The 22,567-nt window shown below is 42.6% G+C and overlaps 1 protein-coding gene across 1 annotated transcript in view; it reads left to right on the top strand.

Annotated features, from left to right (window-relative positions):
• The window catches only part of GLRA1 (glycine receptor alpha 1), a 118,660-nt gene that overhangs the window by 56,947 nt on the left and 39,146 nt on the right, over positions 1-22,567 (top strand). Inside the window, exons 4-6 of the mRNA XM_044277458.1 lie at positions 12,201-12,424; positions 13,011-13,093; positions 17,452-17,589. Coding sequence (XP_044133393.1) covers positions 12,201-12,424; positions 13,011-13,093; positions 17,452-17,589 — 445 coding nt within the window. The remainder of the gene's footprint in view (positions 1-12,200; positions 12,425-13,010; positions 13,094-17,451; positions 17,590-22,567) is intronic.

Raw genomic sequence — 22,567 nt, 5'->3', positions numbered from 1 at the left:
AGGTTCCTGGCCTCGGTGAAGTAAGAGCCGGTATTTTCAGGTGTCAGCAGCATCTAATGCTGATTGACACTTTGCTATTTTAGTATGGCTGTATAGCTGATCTGGGACAGCTGTTACTGGGAGTAGCCAAAGTGATGTGTGGGTGACTACTCGCCACGTTCCAGGTTGGGTCTTTACTGGCCTATAAAAAACCCAGCCAGCAGTGTCATCTGTGAGTGGCTTACTGTTGTTGCCTCTATACTGCATCCACTAACCTGCCTACCAGAGCCCCTATATGCTTTCAACAGAAATAACTGAAACAGTGCAGTGCGTATATATTTTTCAATTTTTACTGTAATACACTAGTGTTGATAACGAATATTCGAATTGTGAATTTTTATTGTGAATATAGTGATATATATTCGTAATTTTGAATATTCGAGATTTTTCTTTAATCAGTACACATGATCCCTCCCTGCTTCTAGCTTGTCGGCCAATGAGAAGGCTGCAATATCTTTGACTTTAGGAGTAGTGTTGATTGCAAATTTTCGTAATGCAAATTTTTATTGCAAATTTAACAATTGCTAATTTCTGCAATCAAGAAAATAATGGCTGGAGATAATGAATTCTCGAATTCGCTAATATATGGCGAATATTCACCCAAATATTAGCGAAATATCACAAATTCGAATATAGTCTTTTTATTTTTCACAATCGTTTTGTCCACTTGCTGTCCCTAACGCCTTCACACATTTGTCCCTGCACTCTGAACGCTGGAAAATGTCTGACTGTAAGATGGCCGACGTATTCACAGTGCTGGGTGGCTGCTGGTTGGCTGCATGCAGGCATGTCAGTCTGGGTGATCCTGCCTTCCCAGAGTTCCTTGCCCCATGTCCTCAGTCCTCACATGTGTAGCCGTCATTTTAGGAAAATTGTGATTGGTTACCACGAAGCGCGAGGAAATTCGCATTTGTTTCAAATCTAATTTTTCCTGAAATTTGGATCGAATACCACTTCGTCAGCTTCGATTCGCTCATCTCTAATTCTGATGCTGGTTCTCAGCAACCACTTACTTTTAGCTCATGAGTGACACACCTATGCACTATATAAGACAGAATATGGAAAGAAGTGTTAATTATAAGGATGAAGAGATATTACTTGCATCCAGGCCCCCAAGAGCCCCTTTAGCACTATAATGGCGCATTAATGTTGGACCCTTATTATACCCTTATTGTACCTGGAAAATACATTTTACAAAATCTCGGGGTTTGGAAAAGGGCCTAATTACCCTGTTTGAGAGGACACAGATCGATAATCTCATATTTTTGTTATTAATCAACAGCTCATTCTAAAGAGTACGTTGGTGTGCTTTGTTACAGCAAAGGGCATTGAGAACAGGTCATTTTTATGATGTCCTGAATGCTCTATAAAAAGGCCACACTGTGTGCTGATTATAGCATGGCGTTCTTTTTTTCTATCTGTGATTTGTAAAAACGAGGCATGACAGATGGTATAATGACATATAACCTCTCACATGGTTCATCTTTTGTCCTTTAATGAAAGGAGACCTTGCGGGCAGACAGCACTACGCAGGCCCATTAAGCCTCATCACAGCAACTCAGATAAACGACTTTGGTCAGTTTCAGTCATTTTGTGTTGGTGAGAGATATGGAAAGAAATGGTATTTTTAGAAAAAGATCATTTAAATATTAAAGTCTTCAGCCGTCTCATAAATCATCTGCTGCTGGAGAGATGGCGAAACAAAAGAGATTAAACCATGATATGCCTTAGCTTCTTGTCCACTGATGTCCTTACCAGCTAAAAATAAAAGGCGAAGAGAAGAAATAATGAGTCTGGAACACAGACCGGACAATTCAGGATAAGTGATATCTCAACTGGTCTGTGTCGGTTATGTCTGCAGCAAAAAAAATGGCAAATCCTGTCTTCAATAAGGCAAATATTGTCCACTGACCTAAAAGGCACATTTATGGTGTAAACTTTATAGATCCCAAATGACCCTTGGTATCACATACTATGTTAATTTCATAGCATCAGTTCCTTTCATTTGCCTTGTAACTGGGAAATGATGATGTCATCATTGCTGTATTGCTGCCTCTGAAAATAATTACACAGTTTGCAAGGCCAATTGGTAACAATAGTTTAGTAATAATTGAAGCTTGCAAAAAAGATAATGTTGAAAGAGTAATGATGCCAACTAGGCTTGAGCGAATCGAGCTTCGCATCATAAATCCAAATTCGATTCGTTCAAACCCTTTGTTTTCAGTGCTGTTTCCGTACAGCATTAAAATGCATTAGCTCTGTGTAGGTAAAGTTCGTATTGCCCGAAGTCGGAGGAGTCTTTAGTGAATTACTGCTGTATTCATAGCTGCGTATTTTAAAACAGTTTAAAATAGAAATCTGAAGTGGGCTTTGGTACCGAGGTACCAGCCAGTACCAAAGCCCACTTCGGATTCCTATTTTAAAATGTTTTAAAATATGCAGATATGAATACAGTAGTCATTCACCAAACTATCGCGCAACTTCGGGCAATACGAACTTTGCTTACATGGAGCCAATGCATTTTAATGCTGTACGGAAAGAGCATTAAAAACAATGTTTTTTTAACAAATCGACTTCTGCTCTATGATGCGAAGGTCGATGCACTCAAGCCTAAGGCTAAAATATTAATGGTAAAGTTGTATGGCAGTACATGGTGTCCCTACAAATTCATATTACTGAGCACTAAGCACTATGTGTTGTATCTGCCTATCTATTATCTATCTATCTATCAATCAATCTGTCTATACACGATATCCTCCCCTAGAAACATGGCTTGTCATGGAGCATGCTCCTACATCTTTCTCATGTATTCATACTGATTCCATTGTACCACTGGAGTTATGTAAAAATACAACACTGCCCCATATTATTTTAAAAGAGCCAACTTATATCTGTACAACACAATCTACAATATACCTTGAGGCTTAAAGAGGTTGTCCGGCCATATATATTGATGACCTATCATCGACAGGGGACTGACACCCAGCAACTCTGCCGATAAGCTGTTTGAAGAGGAGGTGGCACACTGTCTCGTCTGTAGCAGTGGCGTAGTGTAATTACAAGCACTCGCTTCTTTCAAGTGAATGGAGCATGTACTTGTCATTATACTGCACCACTAAATCCTCCAAGACAAAGTGCAGTGTAATGAACAGGAAGCAGCGCTCACATGGAGCGCTGCCTCCTCTTCAAACAGCTGATCGGCGGGGGTGTCGAGTGTCGGACCCCGCCGATCAGATATTGATGACCTATCCTGACGATAGGTCATCAATATATATGGCTAGACAGCCCCTTTAAGTATACATACCATAACAAATTCTGTTGAATGTCTTCAGATAGCCATACCATCAAGGCCTATTCACCTGCCAGTAAAGGCTAGTTTTTGAATGAAAATTTCATTAATTCAGATGCCCATTTGTAGAATGAGAAATATTAGAGGTGCATATAACAAAGCTAAATACTATAATAGCTTACATTCCTGTTGATCCGAAACAGACTTAAAGGGGTTTGCCGGGACATTATAACTGATGACCTATCCTCAGGATAGGTCATAAGTATCTGATCGGTGGGGTCTGACACCCGGGACCCCCGTCAATCAGCTGTTTGAGAAGTTAGTGGCACTCCTGTGAGCTCCACAGCCTTCTGACACAGCTTTTCCTAGGCTAGTAACGTCACGTTCATTGGTCACATGGCTTAGGCGCAGTTCAGCCCCATTCAAGTGAATGAGGCTGAGCTGCAATACCAAGCACAACCGCTATACAAGGTATGTCGCTGTGTTTGCAAAGCTATGAGAAGGCAGAGGCGCTAACAGGAGCGCCAGTGCCTTCTCAAACAGCTGATCGGCGTGGGTCCCGGATGTCAGACCCCCACTGAGCAAGTATCCAGAGGATAGGTCATCAGTTTTAAAATCCTGGAAAACCCTTTTAAAATGTGGTTTTTATGTATTTTCCTCACTTACTGATCCAAACTTGCTCCACTATTTCGGAAATTTGTTAGTACAAGAGTATGATGAAAATTTAGAAATGCGGAGTCCTGACAACATGCTGCTTGGTAGAATGCTTACTTATTTTTCACCTACATTCAAGAAGAAAAGCAGCTTAATCACCTATGTGGCTTAGAACAAAAACCTTCACACTGCTCCCATGAGGAGTCTCTTCTGTCAAAATGTATTACGTGTATTGATTTGCTCCAAATTGTCACGACATACATAAATCTATTGAGCAGTATGACACAACGTTTTACATGACACTAGCTCATAGAGGCAGCACATGCATCTGATATGGGAACCTTGAAGTTAGGCCAGTCCTCAGTTTGATCCATTTCTATTTCTACTGGTGAACATATCTAATCCTCGCCTTTAATCATATCCTTGCACAAGCAAAGATAAATTAGTTATATAAAATGAAACACTGATGGAAGAACAGAATTATCTAAAGAATTTTTTATATATTTTTCTAAGTATGAGATATTAAATGATAAATACAGTGAGGAATTGCTGGGATGTGCTTATATCTACTGTTACTTTTTTTCTTTTACTCTTATATCATAAACATGGGCTTTAAGAGGTTAAGGGGGTTGTCAAACATGGGCTTTAATTGGTTAAAGGGGTTGTCTGACTTCAGCAAGTGACATTTATCATGTAGAGAAAGTTAATACAAAGCATTTACTAATATATTGTTATTGTCCATATTGCTTCCATGGTTACGACCACCCTGCAATCCAGCATCGGTGGCCGTGCTTGCACACTAAAGAAAAAAGCACTGGCTTCTCTGGTGGTCGGGACCATAGGAACACACATAGGCCAGCACTTTTTCCTATAGAGTGCAAACACGGCCACCAATCCTGGATTGAAGGATGGTCGTAACCATGGAAACGAGACATGTATAATGTGATGTAAAAATGAGTCTAGCCAGCAAAGGAAGCAATACGAATAATAATAATACATTAGTAAGTGCCTTGTATTAACTTTCTCTACATGATAAATGCCACTTGCTGAAGTGAGACAGCCCCTTTAATATCTTTAGGTCATTGTATTTAAATTGTGTGCTCCTGCTGAAAGAAGTAATTATCACCTACAGTGTGTTAAAGTTACTTTAAAAAAAATGTCTCATTATGCATAATAGTCAAGGTATAGGTCAGAGTGAAAAATCGGAGATCTAGGTTAGAGGACAACCTATCTACTTTAGGCTAGAAAGGTCTTGTGGTTTAAGATCATGTAGGATGGATCAACAGGCACCTTCACCCCCTCTCTCTAACAGCTGATACCAGGGGGAAATAAAGCAAATGAAAGGTCATCATTTACAAGGACAGGCAGGGTCTACCATAGCAAGAGCCACCACTGGCAACTGTTCTGTGCCTTGCTCACGAAAGGGGATCAAGAAAGGGGGAACCACCATTACCAGATCCAACCCTGTCCATAAGGCATATCAGCAGAGGTTGTTGTAATGAGACAGTCCTGCTCTATAGGTTACCATTTCCCTTCATTATGATTCCCTATATGCACTCAACAATAAACACATTTAGTTCACATGCAGTTAAATATACCGAGTACCGACCAAATCATCTTGAATACAGCTAGCCGTTTCTGCATTACTTTGTGCCTGGACTTATGATGTATTGAATCCAACCTTAATGAGAAAGAAGGATCGGTTTATCAAATTAATCTAATGCACAGGAGTATCAATAGCAGACGAAGTACCACCATTTCTTCAGGTTTGAACAAGATTATCTCAAAGTCATAGCACCCAATCTTCTATAGAAAAAAATCATCTAGTGAGATCAATGGGAGAAGGCTAAATGCATGATGCTCTTAATGCATTTCACAAGAGCTCATATCAATAGGCTGCTTTCAATTGCAGCTAGTATGTACTTACATTGACTTCATTCTCTAAGGATGCAGTATATTTTTATTTTTCTGTATTATTTTTGTAAAGGCAATGATAAAGATATAAGACAATAATCTTATGACATATGGATCTTGGATTTTAGATATTAGAATGTCCCAAACAAAACAAGGAAAAGCTCATTAACCACTTCAGCCCCGCTAGGTGAAACCCCCTTAATGACCAGGCCACTTTTTACACTTCGGCACTACACTCCTTTCACCGTTTATCGCTCGGTCATGCAACTTACCACCCAAATGAATTTTACCTCCTTTTCTTCTCACTAATAGAGCTTTCATTTGGTGGTATTTTATTGCTGCTGACAATTTACTTTTTTTGTTATTAATCAAAATGTAACGATTTTTTTGCAAAAAAATGACATTTTTCACTTTCAGCTGTGAAATTTTGCAAAAAAAACGACATCCATATATAAATTTTTCGCTAAATTTATAGTTCTACATGTCTTTGATAAAAAAAAAATGTTTGGGCAAAAAAAAAAAATGGTTTGGGTAAAAGTTATAGCGTTTACAAACTATGGTACAAAAATGTGAATTTCCGCTTTTTGAAACAGCTCTGATTTTTTGAGCACCTGTCATGTTTCCTGAGGTTCTACAATGCCCAAACAGTAGAAAAACCCCACAAACGACCCCATTTCGGAAAGTAGACACCCTAAGGTATTCGCTGATGGGCATAGTGAGTTCATAGAACTTTTTATTTTTTGTCACAAGTTAGCGGAATATAATGATGTTTTTTTTTTTTTCTCTTTTTTCCTTACAAAGTCTCATATTCCACTAACTTGCGACAAAAAATAAAAAATTCTAGGAACTCGCCATGCCCCTCACGGAATACCTTGGGGTGTCTTCTTTCCAAAATGGGGTCACTTGTGGCGTAGTTATACTGCCCTGGCAATTTAGGGGCCCATATGTGTGAGAAGTACTTTGCAATCAAAATCTGTAAAAAATGACCGGTGAAATCCGAAAGGTGCACTTTGGAATATGCGCCCCTTTGCCCACCTTGGCATCAAAAAAGTGTCACACATCTGGTATCGCCGTACTCAGGAGAAGTTGGGGAATGTGTTTTGGGGTGCCATTTTACATATACCCATGCTGGGTGAGAGAAATATGTTGGCAAAAGACAACTTTTCCCATTTTTTTTATACAAAGTTGGCATTTGACCAAGATATTTATCTCACCCAGCATGGGTATATGTAAAATGACACCCCAAAACACATTCCCCAACTTCTTCTGAGTACGGCGATACCAGATGTGTCACACTTTTTTGCAGCCTAGATGCGCAAAGATGCCCAAATTCCTTTTAGGAGGGCATTTTTAGACATTTGGATCCCAGACTTCTTCTCACGCTTTAGGGCCCCTAAAAAGCCAGGGCAGCATAAATACCCCACATGTGACCCAACTTTGGAAAGAAGACACCCCAAGGTATCCAATGAGGGGCCTGGCAAGTTCATAGAATTTTTTTTTTTTCGCATAAGTTAGCGGAAATTGATTTTTTTTTTGTTTTTTCTCACAAAGTCTCACTTTCCGCTAACTTAGGACAAAAATTTAAATCTTTCATGGACTCAATATGCCCCTCAGCAAATACCTTGGGGTGTCTTCTTTCCAAAATGGGGTCAGTTGTGGGGTGTTTGTACTGCCCTGGCATTTGAGGGTCTCCGCAATCATTACATGTATGGCCAGCATTAGGAGTTTCTGCTATTCTCCTTATATTGAGCATACAGGTAATGAGATTTTTTTTTCCGTTCAGCCTCTGGGCTGAAAGAAAAAAATGAACGGCACAGATTTCTTCATTTGCATCGATCAATGTGGATGAAAAAATCTCTGCCAAAAAAAAAAAATGGAGGGGAAAGGCGTCTGCCAGGACATAGGAGCTCCGCCCTACATCCATACCCACTTAGCTCGTATGCCCTGGCAAACCAGATTTCTCCATTCGCATCAATCGATGTGGATGAATAAATCATTGCCGGGATTTTTTTTATATATATATATATATATATATATATATATACAAAGTGCTTGCCAAAGCATAGGAACGCCGCCTCCTCCTCAGCTCGTATGCCTCGGCAAACATATCTGTCACTGCAGAGGAGAAAATCCCGTCTTGCAGCGCCGCATACACCGACTTGCGTGTAATCTGACAGCAGCGCAATGCTTCTGTCAGAATGCACATCGGTGCTGCAGCTAGTAGATCGGTTGGTCCACCTGGAAGGTAAAAAAAGAAAAAAAAAAAAAAAGAAAAAACCAGGCCACAACGCAATAATTTTATTAACTTTGGAACAGAACATGTAACTTTAACTTTTGGAACTAAACATTAACCTGTTTGCTTACTGGTGTTTTTTTTTTTGTTTTTTTTTGTTTTTTTACCTTTATAGAACAAACCTCTCCTTCCCCATGGGTCAATGTGCAAAGCGCAAATCGCCCAAAGATGTGGCGAAGTGCGTTATGCACTTTGTCCCATGTGAAAGGAGACGTTTGCAGCAGCTGTGAGTGAATGGGCCCTAATAGCCCTGTGTGCCTATCCTGGTGAGATGATCCCTATGCTAGGTGTACCTGTGTGTGGTACTTTCGGAAACACTCCCCTAAGCATAGGGCAGGGTGGTCGGGACAGTCAGGACAGAAATAGCGGGTGTCACGCCTTATTCCACTCCTGCTACAGACACATTTTTTTCGGGGTGGCGGTCGGTTTGAGGTACCAGCAACGACACTGGGGAAGTGTCGCTCGTGTAGACGGCTAACTACACTGGTGGATGGGGCCACGGAACCTCCTGGATACAGGAGGTTCGCGATGATCTCTTCCTGAAATTTGAGGAAGGATCCAGTTCTCCCAGCCTTACTGTAGAGAACAAAACTATTGTACAGAGCCAATTGAATTAAATATACAGACACCTTCTTATACCAGCGTCTGGTGCGTCGGGAAACTAAATACGGAGCCAACATCTGGTCATTGAAGTCGACCCCTCCCATGTGGAGGTTATAGTCGTGGACTGAGAGGGGCTTTTCAATGACACGGGTTGCTCGCTCAATTTGTATTGTCGTGTCTGCGTGAATGGAGGAGAGCATGTAAACGTCACACTTGTCTCTCCATTTCACCGCGAGCAGTTCTTCGTTACACAGTGCGGCCCTCTGCCCCCTTGCAAGACGGGTGCTAACGAGCCGTTGGGGGAAGCCCGCGCGACTAGTTTGCGCGGTACCACAGGCGCCAATCCGTTCTAGAAACAAATGCCTAAAGAGGGCCACACTTGTGTAGAAATTGTCCACATAAAGATGGTACCCCTTGCCGAATAAGGGTGACACCAAGTCCAAAACTGTCTTCCCACTGCTCCCCAGGTAGTCAGGGCAACCGACCGGCTCCAGGGTCTGATCTTTTCCCTCATAGATCCGAAATTTGTGGGTATAGCCTGTGGCCCTTTCACAGAGCTTATACAATTTGACCCCATACCGGGCGCGCTTGCTTGGGATGTATTGTTTGAAGCCAAGGCGCCCGGTAAAATGTATCAGGGACTCGTCTATGCAGATGTTTTGCTCAGGGGTATACAAATCTGCAAATTTCAGGTTGAAATGGTCTATGAGAGGCCGAATTTTGTGGAGCCGGTCAAAAGCAGGGTGGCCCCTGGGACGGGAGGCGGTGTTGTCACTAAAGTGCAGGAAACGCAGGATGACCTCAAATCGTGTCCTGGACATAGCAGCAGAGAACATGGGCATGTGATGAATCGGGTTCGTGGACCAATATGACCGCAATTCATGCTTTTTTGTCAGGCCCATGTTGAGGAGGAGGCCCAGAAAAGTTTTAAGTTCGGAAACTTGGACTGGTTTCCACCGGAAAGGCTGGGCATAAAAGCTTCCCGGGTTAGCAGTGATAAATTGTGTGGCATACTGGTTTGTCTCTGCCACGACTAAGTCTAAAAGCTCCGCAGTCAAGAACAGCTCAAAAAATCCCAGGGCCGAATCGATCTGAGCTGTCTCAACCCGAACTCCAGACTGGGCGGTGAAAGGGAAAACTACGGGTGCGGCTGAAGTTGGGGACTGCCAATCAGGGTTTGCCAGCACCTCTGGGATTCTAGGGGCTCTACGGGCACGTCTTTGCGGTGGCTGCGACGGGGTCACTACTGCACGTGCCACCGTACCAGCTTCAACTGCCCTTCTGGTGCTCGCTACTTCACCAGGTTGTACGGCAGTGCTGGTACTAGGTCCAGGAAGGGCTGGGCTGCTGGTGTATGCCTCACCACGTAATCCGACAGCACCAGCCCCACTCTGCTGCTCTTGAAGCGGATCCTGCGCAACCTGCGGTCTAGCGACACGGGGCCGGGTACGCCTGGTGCTATCAGGGACCTCAGCCTCCTCGTCCGAACTTTGGGTCAGAGAGCCACTGCTTTCTACAGGTTCGTATTCTGACCCGCTGGATTCATCAGATGAGGGTTCCCACTCCTCATCCGACTGGGTCAGAAGCCTGTAGGCCTCTTCAGAAGAATACCCCCTGTTAGACATGTGGGCAACTAAATTTCGGGGTATTCCCTGAGACTACCCAAGAAAAAAAAAGCAAGCCTGTCTTACAAATGGGAGGCTAGCGAAGTACCGGAGGCTGCTGCGGTTGATAAAAAATATCAAAACTGATTTTTTTATCGCCGCAGTGCGTGTAAAGTGAATGTGCAGCGATCAAAAAAAAAAATTTTTTTTTGTCACTGCGGTGGGGCGGGCGTGGGTGTACGCACGTGTGGGCGACCGATCAGGCCTGATCGGGCAAACACTGCGTTTTGGGTGGAGGGAGAACTAAAGTGACACTAGTACTATTATAGATCTGACCGTGATCAGTTTTGATCACTTCCAGATACTATAAAAGTACAAATGCTGATTAGCGATACGCTAATCAGCGAATAACGGACTGCGGTGCGGTGGGCTGGGCGCTAACCGATCCCTAAACTACCTAACCAAGGGGCCTAAACTATACTGAAACCTAACGGTCAATACCAGTGGAAAAAAAAAGTGACAGTTTGCACTGATCACTTTTTTCCTTTCACTAGTGATTGACAGGGGCGATCAAAGGGGTGATCAAAGGGTTAATTGGGGTGATCTGGGGGCTAAGTGTGGTGTAGTGGGTACTCACAGTGATGTGTGCTCCTCTGCTCCTCTGCTGGAACCAACCGACCAAAAGAAGGAGCAGAGGAGCACAGCAGCCATATAACCCCATCATATTTACTAATATGTGGGGTTAAATGGCTGCTGATTGGATTTTTTAAAAATCAGCAGCCTGCCAGCCAATGATCGTGGCCGGCAGGCTGCTGACGAAATACTGTGCTTCGAAATGCGCATCGAAATGCGCATCGAAATGCGGGCCGGCTGTGACGTAATCTCGCGTCTCGCGAGATGACGCGCCGATGCGTCCAGGAGGAACAAATCAACCACCTCCCGGACGCATCGGTGCGTACAGCGGTCGGGAGGTGGTTAAAGGGAATATGTCACCCGCATCCTCCCTATCAAACTGCTAAACTTCGTTCACCTGATTAAAACGCTGTTTTACTTTTGTTGATCCGAGGCTCTGTTCCTGAGTTATATGATACTTTTTCTTAATATGCCAGTTGGGCCTTTGGTGCTGAGGGTGTCACCATTGCCCTGGTTGCATCCAAGCTCTGCTCCTTTCCGTGCTCCATTCTTCATTCTGGATTAAAATTACCTTTGATCCATATGCAAATGAGCATTTAAGTGCACTGAGGACGGGTCCAAGCCACTGTGTGTACCCTTGGTCTTCCTGCTTCCTCTACCAGGCCTTCCATCTCTTTCTTGATTGAAAAGACAAGAAAAGATGACTATGCAGGAACCTGGCCATGTCTATCAAGAAGGAGAGGGAGGGACTGGCAAAGGGAATAGGAGGGGCAAGGGTGCACAGAGTGGCTTTGGAACACCCTCAGTGCACCTAACTGCTTATTTGCATATAGTTTAAAAGTATTTTTTTCCAGATTAAAGCAATGGATTACTAAGTGAAAGATATTATTGCATTCATCTGAGCTAAGAGATGGCTTGGACAGTTGGATTTTAACATGCCCAATTCTTTTTTTTTTTTTTCATGTTGAGAAAAGCTACATATCCTTTTTTGACAAAAATTGTAAAAGGCCTAAATTTTTTTTTAAAAAAGCAGTGATTTATGCATTGTTGATGATCTCATGAGGAATATTATATTCAGTTTGCAATTTTTTTAATTTAAGAAATGACATTTCACTTGTATGGTAGCACCATTATCATTTACTGTATTATTTCATTTTTCATTTTATTCTAGGATTACAGATTAAATATATTCCTGCGTCAACAATGGAATGACCCCCGATTGGCTTATAGTGAATACCCAGATGACTCTTTAGATTTGGACCCCTCTATGTTGGACTCTATCTGGAAGCCAGATCTGTTCTTTGCCAACGAAAAGGGGGCAAATTTCCATGAAATTACCACAGACAACAAACTGCTAAGGATCTTTAAAAATGGCAATGTACTTTACAGCATTCGGTAAGTCAAAATATAACTTCAATTGTGCAAGAAGCAAGACCAACATTTGTAGGTAGAATTAGCATTTTTTTTCCTACAGATTAATAGTACAGGTGAATATAACAAACGTTGTAAAATATCTTATTAAAGAATTATCCTCATACCCAGGCTTTTCAGGTTGCTTTCCTCCTGCGTCCCTTCATTCAGCCTCTTATCTGTAGCAGGACCGTCTATAGACTTCAGTATTAAAAGCAACAGAGAGCAATTTGTCAGAAAAAAAGTCTTTTTTTAATGAGCTATATTATAAAGTTTATTATATTCACATGCACTGCTCATTTCGGAAAATATGTTTTATAATTGGAGGTATGCTTTAAATGCTGCAGATTTGTAGTCTCAGATTTGTGTGCAGCCAATGTAAACTATTCTACATTGCCAGCAAAGTGTTTTTTAAAGGAGTTTCTGGGATTTTAATATTGATGACCTTTCCTCAGGAACAGCTACTGAATCAGTGTCCTGCCTTGAACTGATCTATATAATGGGTGGGATGGGTAAAATTGCTTGTTGCGCATGGTCCCATAATATATCAATATTATAATTTTTTTTGCAGTTTAACTTTGACTTTGGCTTGCCCCATGGACCTGAAAAATTTTCCAATGGATGTCCAAACCTGCATCATGCAACTGGAGAGTTGTAAGTTAAAATTGATTCTAAAGGAGGCCATACACATTAAACAAAGGTCATGATGATTTTTATGAGTTCAGACAACAATCTTAAGTGTATGGTGGTGTGCCAACTCTTCCTACGTGGTGCAAGTCAGGGGAAAAAATAACTGAATCTACTGAAATTTTACATGCACATGCCCAGTTGTTTTTTTCTTAGGAGCGATAAGCCGCTGCTGGGGGTTTCTAGAAATAGTTTACTCCAGTGTCTCTCTATTCAGAACACATACATCCTCAGACAAACCATGAATGTATATGTATGGGGAGGTCAGAAATAGTGTTTATCGAGCACCCGAGTATAATGGAAGTGAATGGGAGAACCCGAGCATTAAACCAGGCACCCCCTGCTTTGAAGAGGGGAGGGTGCATGGTTCATAGGAAAAGGTCAGAAAATGATGGAAACACCACTGAAATGGTTCGGGAACAGCATGGGGAGGATGTCTGGATGCATCTTGGACTCCCAGGTTGCTGCTGGGAACAATGTTGTCCGAGTAGTACGCCACTTTTACAGACTGACAATAATATGCACCAAACCAATGAATAAAATCGATTTTAGAGGAAAAATTGTTAGGAAACATTCTTTCCTGTATATTTACTTGTATATAAAGTGCTGCCAAAAATTACAAGGAAGAGGCACTCCGATACAACCTGTATATCACATAAAGGAGGGCCTCATTCACATTGTGGTACAATTGTTTATGTAGTGGGACTCCTACACTCATAAAGCCTATGCCCTAAGTCAGGGATGTCCAAACTGCGGCCCTCCAGCTGTTTCAAAACTACAACTCCCAGCATGCCCTAATAGCTGTAATCTATCCAGGCATGCTGGGAGTTGTAGTTTTGCAACAGCTGGAGGGCCGCACTTTGGACATGCCTGCCCTAAGTGAAAGGGCTGCCAAAAATTACAAGGAACCGGCACTCCAATACACCCTTTGTTACACATAAAGGAGGCATCATACACAGCCTTGAAAAATTATGATTGATGGCCTGCTGGTGACCCTTAAAACCATTTGGAACAAGGGCGTGCTGATGTGACCATCTAAAACATTATGGGCGAGGGCCTGCTGCCGCTTTGGTGACTCTAGATAACCTGATTAAGATTATTATCTTGTGCTCTGGCAGCAGACACAGTTTCACCATGCCCAGGGCCACAGCCTCTGCGTGCACCATCAGCATCACAGCCACTGCCCCATCCCTTACTGCTCGCCCTTCTTCATATTAAATGTTACATATGATTGAAAGTCTGTCACACGTACAGTAGCGTGTGACAGGAAGTGTTTCCACATCCAAAATTCTAAAAGATATTTTGGATGTGGAAACATCACACAGGAGATATCCCACAGATAATATCAATGCTGTCACCAGCGGCTAATGAAAAATTACAGGGAATGTCACAGGTGTTTGGGATGAGGAAATGTTATACAGGAGAGGTACCACCGGTAATGTCACTGTCCGCAGCGTCTATGCAATAAAGTACACTGTATGTCACAGATACATTTTTGAAGCGCACACGTTACACTGCAGATGTGGCCCTGATAAGGTCACTGTCAGAAGCGGACACCGTCTACGGGAAAAGTACACTGGATGTCATATATTTTTTGGATGCGCACACTTTACACTGGAGATGTGGCACAGCTAATGTTACTAAGTCCATAGCAGACACCGTCTACGGAAAAAGTACACTGGATGTTAGATATTTTTGGGATGCGCACACTTTACACAGGAGATGTGGTGCAGATAATTTAACTGTCTGCAGCAGACACCGTCTACGGAAAAAGTACACTGGATGTCACTGATATTTTAGGGATGCGCACACTTTACACAGGAGATGTGGCGCAGATAATTTAACTGTCTGCAGCGGCCAGTTTCTAATAAAAATCTTCCAATAACACTCCATACACTGTCTGTCCCTTCCAATACACAGCTCTCCCTAAGACTGAGCATTTTAGCGCAGGTTGCGCAACATATATTGCTGCTGTCACACACAATAGTCCTTAAAAGGACTTTTAGGTGTCTGAAATGTTTTTCAAATAAAAATCTTTCAATAACACTCCCTTACACTGTCTGTCCCTTCCTATGCTCAGCTCTCCCTGACTAAGACTGAGCTGAAGACGCGTCACCGGGTGCTATATAGCACTCAACGCGTTCCGGCCAGCCCATCACTGTAATGCCAGTAACCAACATGGCTATGGCATTAGAGTGAGGGCAGTACTTACCTGCACGTTTATTAGCTGCGCAGCAGCCAAGAAACATGTGGAGAGGAGACTCGAGCATTGCACTCGAGCACATGCGGTACTCGGTCAAGTACCGCCATGTGCCGAGCATCGAGATGCTTGAGCCGAACTGGTGTTCGGCTGAGCATGCTCAATCAACACTAATCAGAAAGAATAGCTGCTGGCCAAAGGAGCATGTGGGCGACAGCAAACTTGTATGGCCACTTTAAGACCCTGGTTTACATTAAAGGGGTTATCCAAGCCTTGAAATACCTGGGCCCCTCACACACAATATACTTACCTTGCTTCTCGGCACCTGCGTCGCTCCTGGTCCCCGGCCGCCGCTGCTTTTCCCCATGCGCCGATGAAAACATCTGGTGTCGGTTGTATTATTGTTTCTATAGCCATGACGGATCCGTCTTGAACACCTATGAAAGTCAATGGGGGATGGATCTATTGTGCCAGATTGTGTCAGAGAAAACAGGTCCGTCCCCATTGACTTGCATTGTGTGCCAGGATGGATCAATTTGGCTCCGCTTCGTCAGGCCTCCAGAGCGGAATGGTGACTGAAACAAAATGCATTAGGTGAAAACTGATTGGTTTTGGACCGCTTTTGAGAGCCCTGAACAGATCTCACAAGCGGAAAATCAAAACGCTAGTGTGAAAGTAGCCTTAAATGACCAGGCTGTTTTGGGCCTTATTGACCAAGCTTCTTTTTTTTTTTTTATTGTCGCTTTCCAAGATGACAAAGTCCATTCACACGTCCGTGTGTGTTTTGTGGATTTGAATGGGTCCGCAATTCTATTCCGCAAAATGTGGAATGAAATTGCGGATGTGTGAATGGACCCGAAATGTTTTCTTTTTCTGTCTATATAGCCGTTTGAGGGCTTTTTTTTGCAGGACAAGTTATAGATTTTAATGGCACCATTTTGGGCTAGACATAACTTACTGATTAACTTCTATTAACTCTTTCTGGGAGGGAGATGGAAAAGAACAGCAATACTGAGTTTTTACGTTTGCGGCGTTCATTTTTCGGCATAAATAACATAATAACTTTATTCTCTGGGTCAGTATGATTACAGTGACACCAGATACTTTTTTTTTTTTGTTATTCTACTTTTGAGCAATAAAAACTTATTTTTTTTTTAAAGAGAAAATCTTTTTGCATTGTCACATCCCAAAACCAATAAAAAATTAACTCACCTCATCCACTAGATCGCACAGCCGGCATCGTCTTCTTTCTTCTTCTTTCAGGACCTGTAAAAGGACCTTTGATGACTTCATGAAGATAGAAGGTTTTTCTATCTTCATTCAGAAGGACCTGCCCTAACGTCACCGCGCTCACCACGTGATTACGTCATCAACGGTCCTTTTGCAGGTCCTGAAAGAAGAAGAAAGAAGACGATGCTGGCTGTGCGATCTAGTGGATGAGGTAAGTTAATAATTTATTTATTTTTTAACCGCTCAACGCACATTTTACTAAGCATTCTGCATTAAGAATGCTATTATTTTCCCTTATAACAATGTCATAAGGGGAAAATAATACAGTGACTAGACTTTAATGGGGTCCGGGGTTGCTCATCCCTATCATCTACTAGCAACCATGCGTAAAAATCACACCGCATCCGCACTTGCTTGCAAATGCTTGCGATTTTTACACAGCCCCATTCAGAATATAGAACATGCTGCGATTTACACGCAACGCACAAGTGATGCATGAAAAAATCACTGCTCATCTACATAGCCCCATTGAAGGGAATGAGTCCGGAATCAGTGTGGGTGCAATGCGTTCGCCTCACGCATTGCACCCGTGCGGAATTCTCGCCCGTGTGAAAGGGGCCTAAGGCAGCTTAGTGACCGCCATACAAAAGGTATTGGTGGTCAATAAGGGATTAATTAATAGTTTTAGTTATGTGACTATTATTTGACTTTACAGGAATTAAGTGGACTATAAGGTGTAATGTTCTCCAAGCAGAACAGCTGATATTCATGTTTCACTGAAGATTTCCAAAAAATAGGCAAAGCAAAATGCTCATGGAGAAATACAAATGATTCAGTCTTCTGTTTGCATCATGTTTGACACAACTACATCTGAAACAAATTTATCTCTACACAGTTGGTTACACTATGAATGATCTTATATTTGAGTGGGAGGAGGTGGGTGCCGTGCAGGTAGCAGACGGACTCACCTTGCCACAGTTTATCTTGAAAGAAGAGAAGGATCTACGCTATTGTACTAAACACTACAATACTGGTAAGACAATACACCATGTCATTTAACAAGTCGGTGGGTCGAATTACTATGTTCCCAAATTGGCCTGTGTCTAGTAGTGTTTCAATAATTTTGAATCCATTCAGACTGCATATTTTTTATTTATTTTTTAAATATCCATTTTTATACAAAGTTTTTAGAAACAATAATACAAGTGACTTAAGGCCCCTTTATATGTCTCAATGTAGGAAGCGATTGTTGGGAAGGAAGTGTTTCTTTCTGAGAATTACTTGCTCATCAGTGGAGGAGAAAGCTGAATTTACATGCAGCGATCTTCTCCACAGTATGGGGAGGAGCCATTGCTAATGCCATTGCTTATGCCATTGCTTGTCCCCATACAGAATCATTGTTTGCCAGCAGCAGAGTGCTGTTTAGACAGTACGATCTATTGCCGGCAAACAATGATTTAGGTGACTGCACGAATGATCCTATTACCCAATGAACAAACTTTTCACTCATTCATTGGGTAATTGGCGGCACCTTTACACAGGCGCCCAATGATATTAAACATTTGCTATAGCATCCAGCGATCCAAGAGTGATCCATAAGGGAACTGCTCAATCCTGTTCAGAGAGAAAGAAAGGAAAAAAGGAAAAAAGCACAACAAGCGTCAGAACAGCTGGAGAAAACGGATATTATTATGGAAGGGAGGGGCCAGGGCAAGGGAGAACGGCCGGGGGTTTAGAGGTTCGCTGACCAGATCGGGCGGATCAATGGAGAGGGGAGCGGGATGGGCGGGCGGGAACCCACCTTGCAGGTTCGGGGAGGTTTTTTTTTTTTTTTTTTTTTTTTTTTTTTTTTTTTCTTTATGCACAGTGAAGGATGTCTACTCGGATTGTAACCTGGAATATCAGAGGGCTCGGTGAAAGGGTAAAAAGGCAAGCCATTATGGATGCACTTAAACGATATCTTCCAGCAATTATCTGCATGGTAGAAACCCATCTTACCAAAGAAACCGTGTCCCGTTTGACAACGGGATGGCATTTGCAGTCCTATCACTCCACTTTTAGTAGCTCTTCTAGGGGTGTTTCAGTTTTGATCCATAACTCTGTGGACTTTATCCTTATTAAATCCTATATAGATGACCAGGGTAGATTTATTTTTTTGCATGGCAAGCTGTATGGCCATAGCTATATTCTCGCTTTTTTTTATATACCTCCGCCCTTTTCAATGTACCCATTGGTCCAGCTAATACTCTTTTTTGAAGGGAGATCAGAATGCCGGCTAGTTTTGATGGGGGACTTTAATGCAGTGATGGACCCCAAGAAAGACAGATTTACATTAGATGCAGAATGTGGGAGGAATCTATCTGCCTCCCCGCTGCCACAATTCTGCCGGGAAGTTGGACTGGTGGATATATGGGAACATCTTGGCGGAGGCAAGCGAGTATACTCTTGTGTTAGCAGGGGCGGCAGAGCTATGTCCAGAATTGATTTAGCATTTACCAATGAGAATAATCTCTGCAATATCCGTAAGATACGATATGGTGTAAGAACAATCTCGGATCACTCACCGGTATTGATTGAGGTTTGTATTGGGAAGAACAAGGATAATAGGGGGCTAGGATTTAAGTTGAACCCATATTGGTTTTCTATTATGGATAATTTACAGTCCACTAAATCATTGATATCCTTTTTTTGGGAAGTGAATCGCCCCTCTGCTAACATCAACATAGTATGGGATGCCCTGAAAGCATATCTGAGGGGGGTCTTCATAAGCGAGATTGCTGCAGCAAAGAGAACATTTAAAAAAAAAAGAGGAGGAATTGACCAGGGCTGTAGCAGGCGCAAGCGAGCGTTTTATCGCCCAACCTACTGAGTATAATAGGGAGGAGATGCAGAAGGCCAGCTGTTCCTTGGATAAATACATAACAGAGAAAGCTACTCATAGAGTATTTTTCAAGGGTTTAAAATATTTTTCGGAGTCTGGACGCCCCGGCAGGTTGCTGGCTAGGATAATTTCACAACAAGGCAAGAAAAATCAGTCTATTGTTTCGATCCGTAATATAGCAGGGGAAACTATAACAGATTCAGAAGGAATTAGGGACACCTTCCTACAATATTTTGATTTTCCTCCAGCAAACAGAAACTACTCTCCCCCGTATAATGGATTTGGTTTGTTTTTTTTCTGCTCCGTCTGGCCTAGAGATCAATTGGGAGAAGACTGCTCTCCTTCCTATAGACGAGCTGCGAGGTAATTGGGATGATCAGCTAACTGTCTCTGAATCAATAAAGTACCTGGGGATTTCAGTTTCTGCCAAACCTTTGGAATATTTACAACTTAACTTGATTCCCCTGCTGATAAAGCTGAGGGCCAAATCCAAGATATGGCAAAAAATTCTGCATACGAGAGCTGATAGAATTTCTTTAATCAAAATGGTAGTACTGCCCCAGGTTCTTTATGTCCTGCGCAACTCGCCTGTATGGATCGCAGATAAGTACTTTAGACTAATTGAGCGGATGCTTAACGATCTACTGTGGGGGAGGAAGCGCGTCAGACTGAAGGCGCTCTACTTCTCTATGCCCTATAGTCAGGGAGGCCTTAACCTCCCTTACTTTAGGGGCTACTTCATGGCCTCTCAGCTTTGCCTTTTTAGTGATTGGGAGAATAGCCATTTCTGCAATAGAGTGGTGAAAGACTCAGGCTTTACGGATTTCTTTACTGTATTGGAGTCCGACTATCTATTAAATTCACAGATCGGGTATACACTTTTTTGCAGAATGGCTATAAAGACCTGGCGGGTCATCAGGAGCTGGTGTGGAGTTGAGGCATCGCTTATTTGCACCCCATTGTGGCATAACCTAAAGCTTGTGAATATAAGGGACTTGAAGTGCTGCCAGTATTGGAGGACGAAGAAAGTTCAGTATTTACATCAGGTGGTTAGTGGTGGACAAATTCTGTCCTCAATGGAAATAGGGCAGAGGGCAGATATGGGTGAGGTGGCTTGGTATGCATATTTCCAATTGAGGTTTGCACTTTCTAGCACTTTGAATAGTCACCTTCTTTCTATAGATTCTCCTGAATTTTTACACAATCTTATTATTAAGAAAACTGCTACAAAAATCAAAATGTCATATTGTTATAGACACTTAATGAAACACTTTTTTATGGGTCTTCTTTCTCCAGGACAGAAGTCCTGGTCTTTGTTACTTTCAGAGGTGGGTCCCCCAGATTGGGAGACTATAGGGGAAAGCTTAAAATATGTTTCACACAATTTTAATCACACTGTTGTACAATTTAACATTCTGCACAAAATATATGTGACACCTATGTGGTTATATAGAAGAGGACTTAGGACCTCCTCTGATTGCCCACGCTGTGGCGACCCCGGGGCAGATCACCTACATCTGTTCTGGGATTGCCCGATGATGGGTAGTTATTGGAGATCAGTCCAGACCACCTTGGCTTGCAAACTGAATATGCTTGTTCCTTTGTCCCCCAGGATATGGGTCCTGGGAGACCTATCGGAGGTTAACTATCAGCCCATAAATCGCCAATTACTGATTAAGGTTATGTTCCTGGCCAGGCTTATTGTTGCTAGATTGTGGTTTAGCTCCACCATTCCAGATTGCGGTAACTGGATGGCTCTGGTTGAGAAGGTGAAAAACTACGAGAAGATTTTGTACAAACAAAGAGGAGCCTACTTAAAATGGATTGGTCTGTGGGAAGAGTGGGTTACGGTTTAATTAATTAATTAAATTTTTTTTTTTTTTTTTTTTTTTTTCTTTCCTGCAAGGCTGGGAGGGGGGGGGGGGGGGTTGGGGCGGGTTGGGGATGATCTATATTATAAATGTCATGCTGATATGTATTTTTGTATTATAAATAAAATATGGAGATTAAAAAAAAAAAAAAACCTTTACACAGGCAGATTATCGCGATTGTCCATATGAAAGCTTGTTAACGATAATCTGCCCAAACATCAAGCAGTGTAAAGGGCCCTTTACACACCCAAGTAAGTACATGCAAAGAAAAATGGGAGGAAGATTGCAGACACTAGCAATGCTTTAAAAGCGTTGTCCGCTTTTTACTATTGATGACCTAGGTCATCAATATTTGATTAGTGGGGATGTCGGGATCAGCTGGTGTAATTACAAGTATGGTATCCCCATTCACTTCTATGGGACAGCTCTGTCTGTTCAAGTACATAGGAAGGAGCTGTCCCATAGAAGTGAATGGGGATGGTATACTTGTAATTACACTTGTTCACCACTGCAATTTCTCCAGCGAGCAGGTAAACAGAGCAGAGAAAGCATCTCTCTTATGAGCGCTGCCTTCTCTTCAAACAGCTGATCATCCGACACCCCAATCTAATATTGATGACCTATGCTGAGGATAGATCAACAGTAAAAAGCGGACAACCCCTTTAAGATCTGAGAAATATCTGATAGTAATAAATGTTGAGTCTAAAGTCATATGGTAAACAGGCCAGGCAATAAAGTACATTAAAGGGGTTGTCCTGGTTCAGAGCTGAACCCGGAAATATCCCCATTTCCACCCAGGCAGCACCCCTAACAAGAGCATCAGAGCATGAACTCAGGGGCAAAGGCATTTTGTGGAGTTCCGGTGACATACCAGGCTCTCCATGGGGCTTCCAGGCGGAGGCTTCCGCCCAGCAGTGAGCCCTGTGATGTCACTGATGGGCGGCTTTAGTGCTGCCCTAACCTGTAAAACAGCTAGGGCAGCGCTTAAGCTTGCCCATAAGAGCCGGTGACGTCACCGAACACACTGCTGGGTGGAAGCCTCCGCCCGGCAGTGTGTGATTGTAAATAAAAGAGCCCTTGCCCTGCGCGATCCTTGCGCAAGGGAAAGCATCGGAGCATGAAATGCTCTGATGCTAACATCAGGGGGCTGCCTGGGTGAAATTATGGGTATGTCCGGGTATGTCTTGGACTTTACAAGTCAAATGGAGAGGAAGTCCACAACAATGATATTTAAACTGAGTAGAGGGTCCTACTCTGTA

This window comes from Bufo gargarizans, chromosome 2 (genome assembly GCF_014858855.1).
Source record: "Bufo gargarizans isolate SCDJY-AF-19 chromosome 2, ASM1485885v1, whole genome shotgun sequence".
Classification (NCBI taxonomy): Eukaryota; Metazoa; Chordata; class Amphibia; order Anura; family Bufonidae; genus Bufo; species Bufo gargarizans.
Note: the sequence above shows the minus strand (reverse complement) of the source record. Positions and strands in the feature narration are given on the sequence as shown.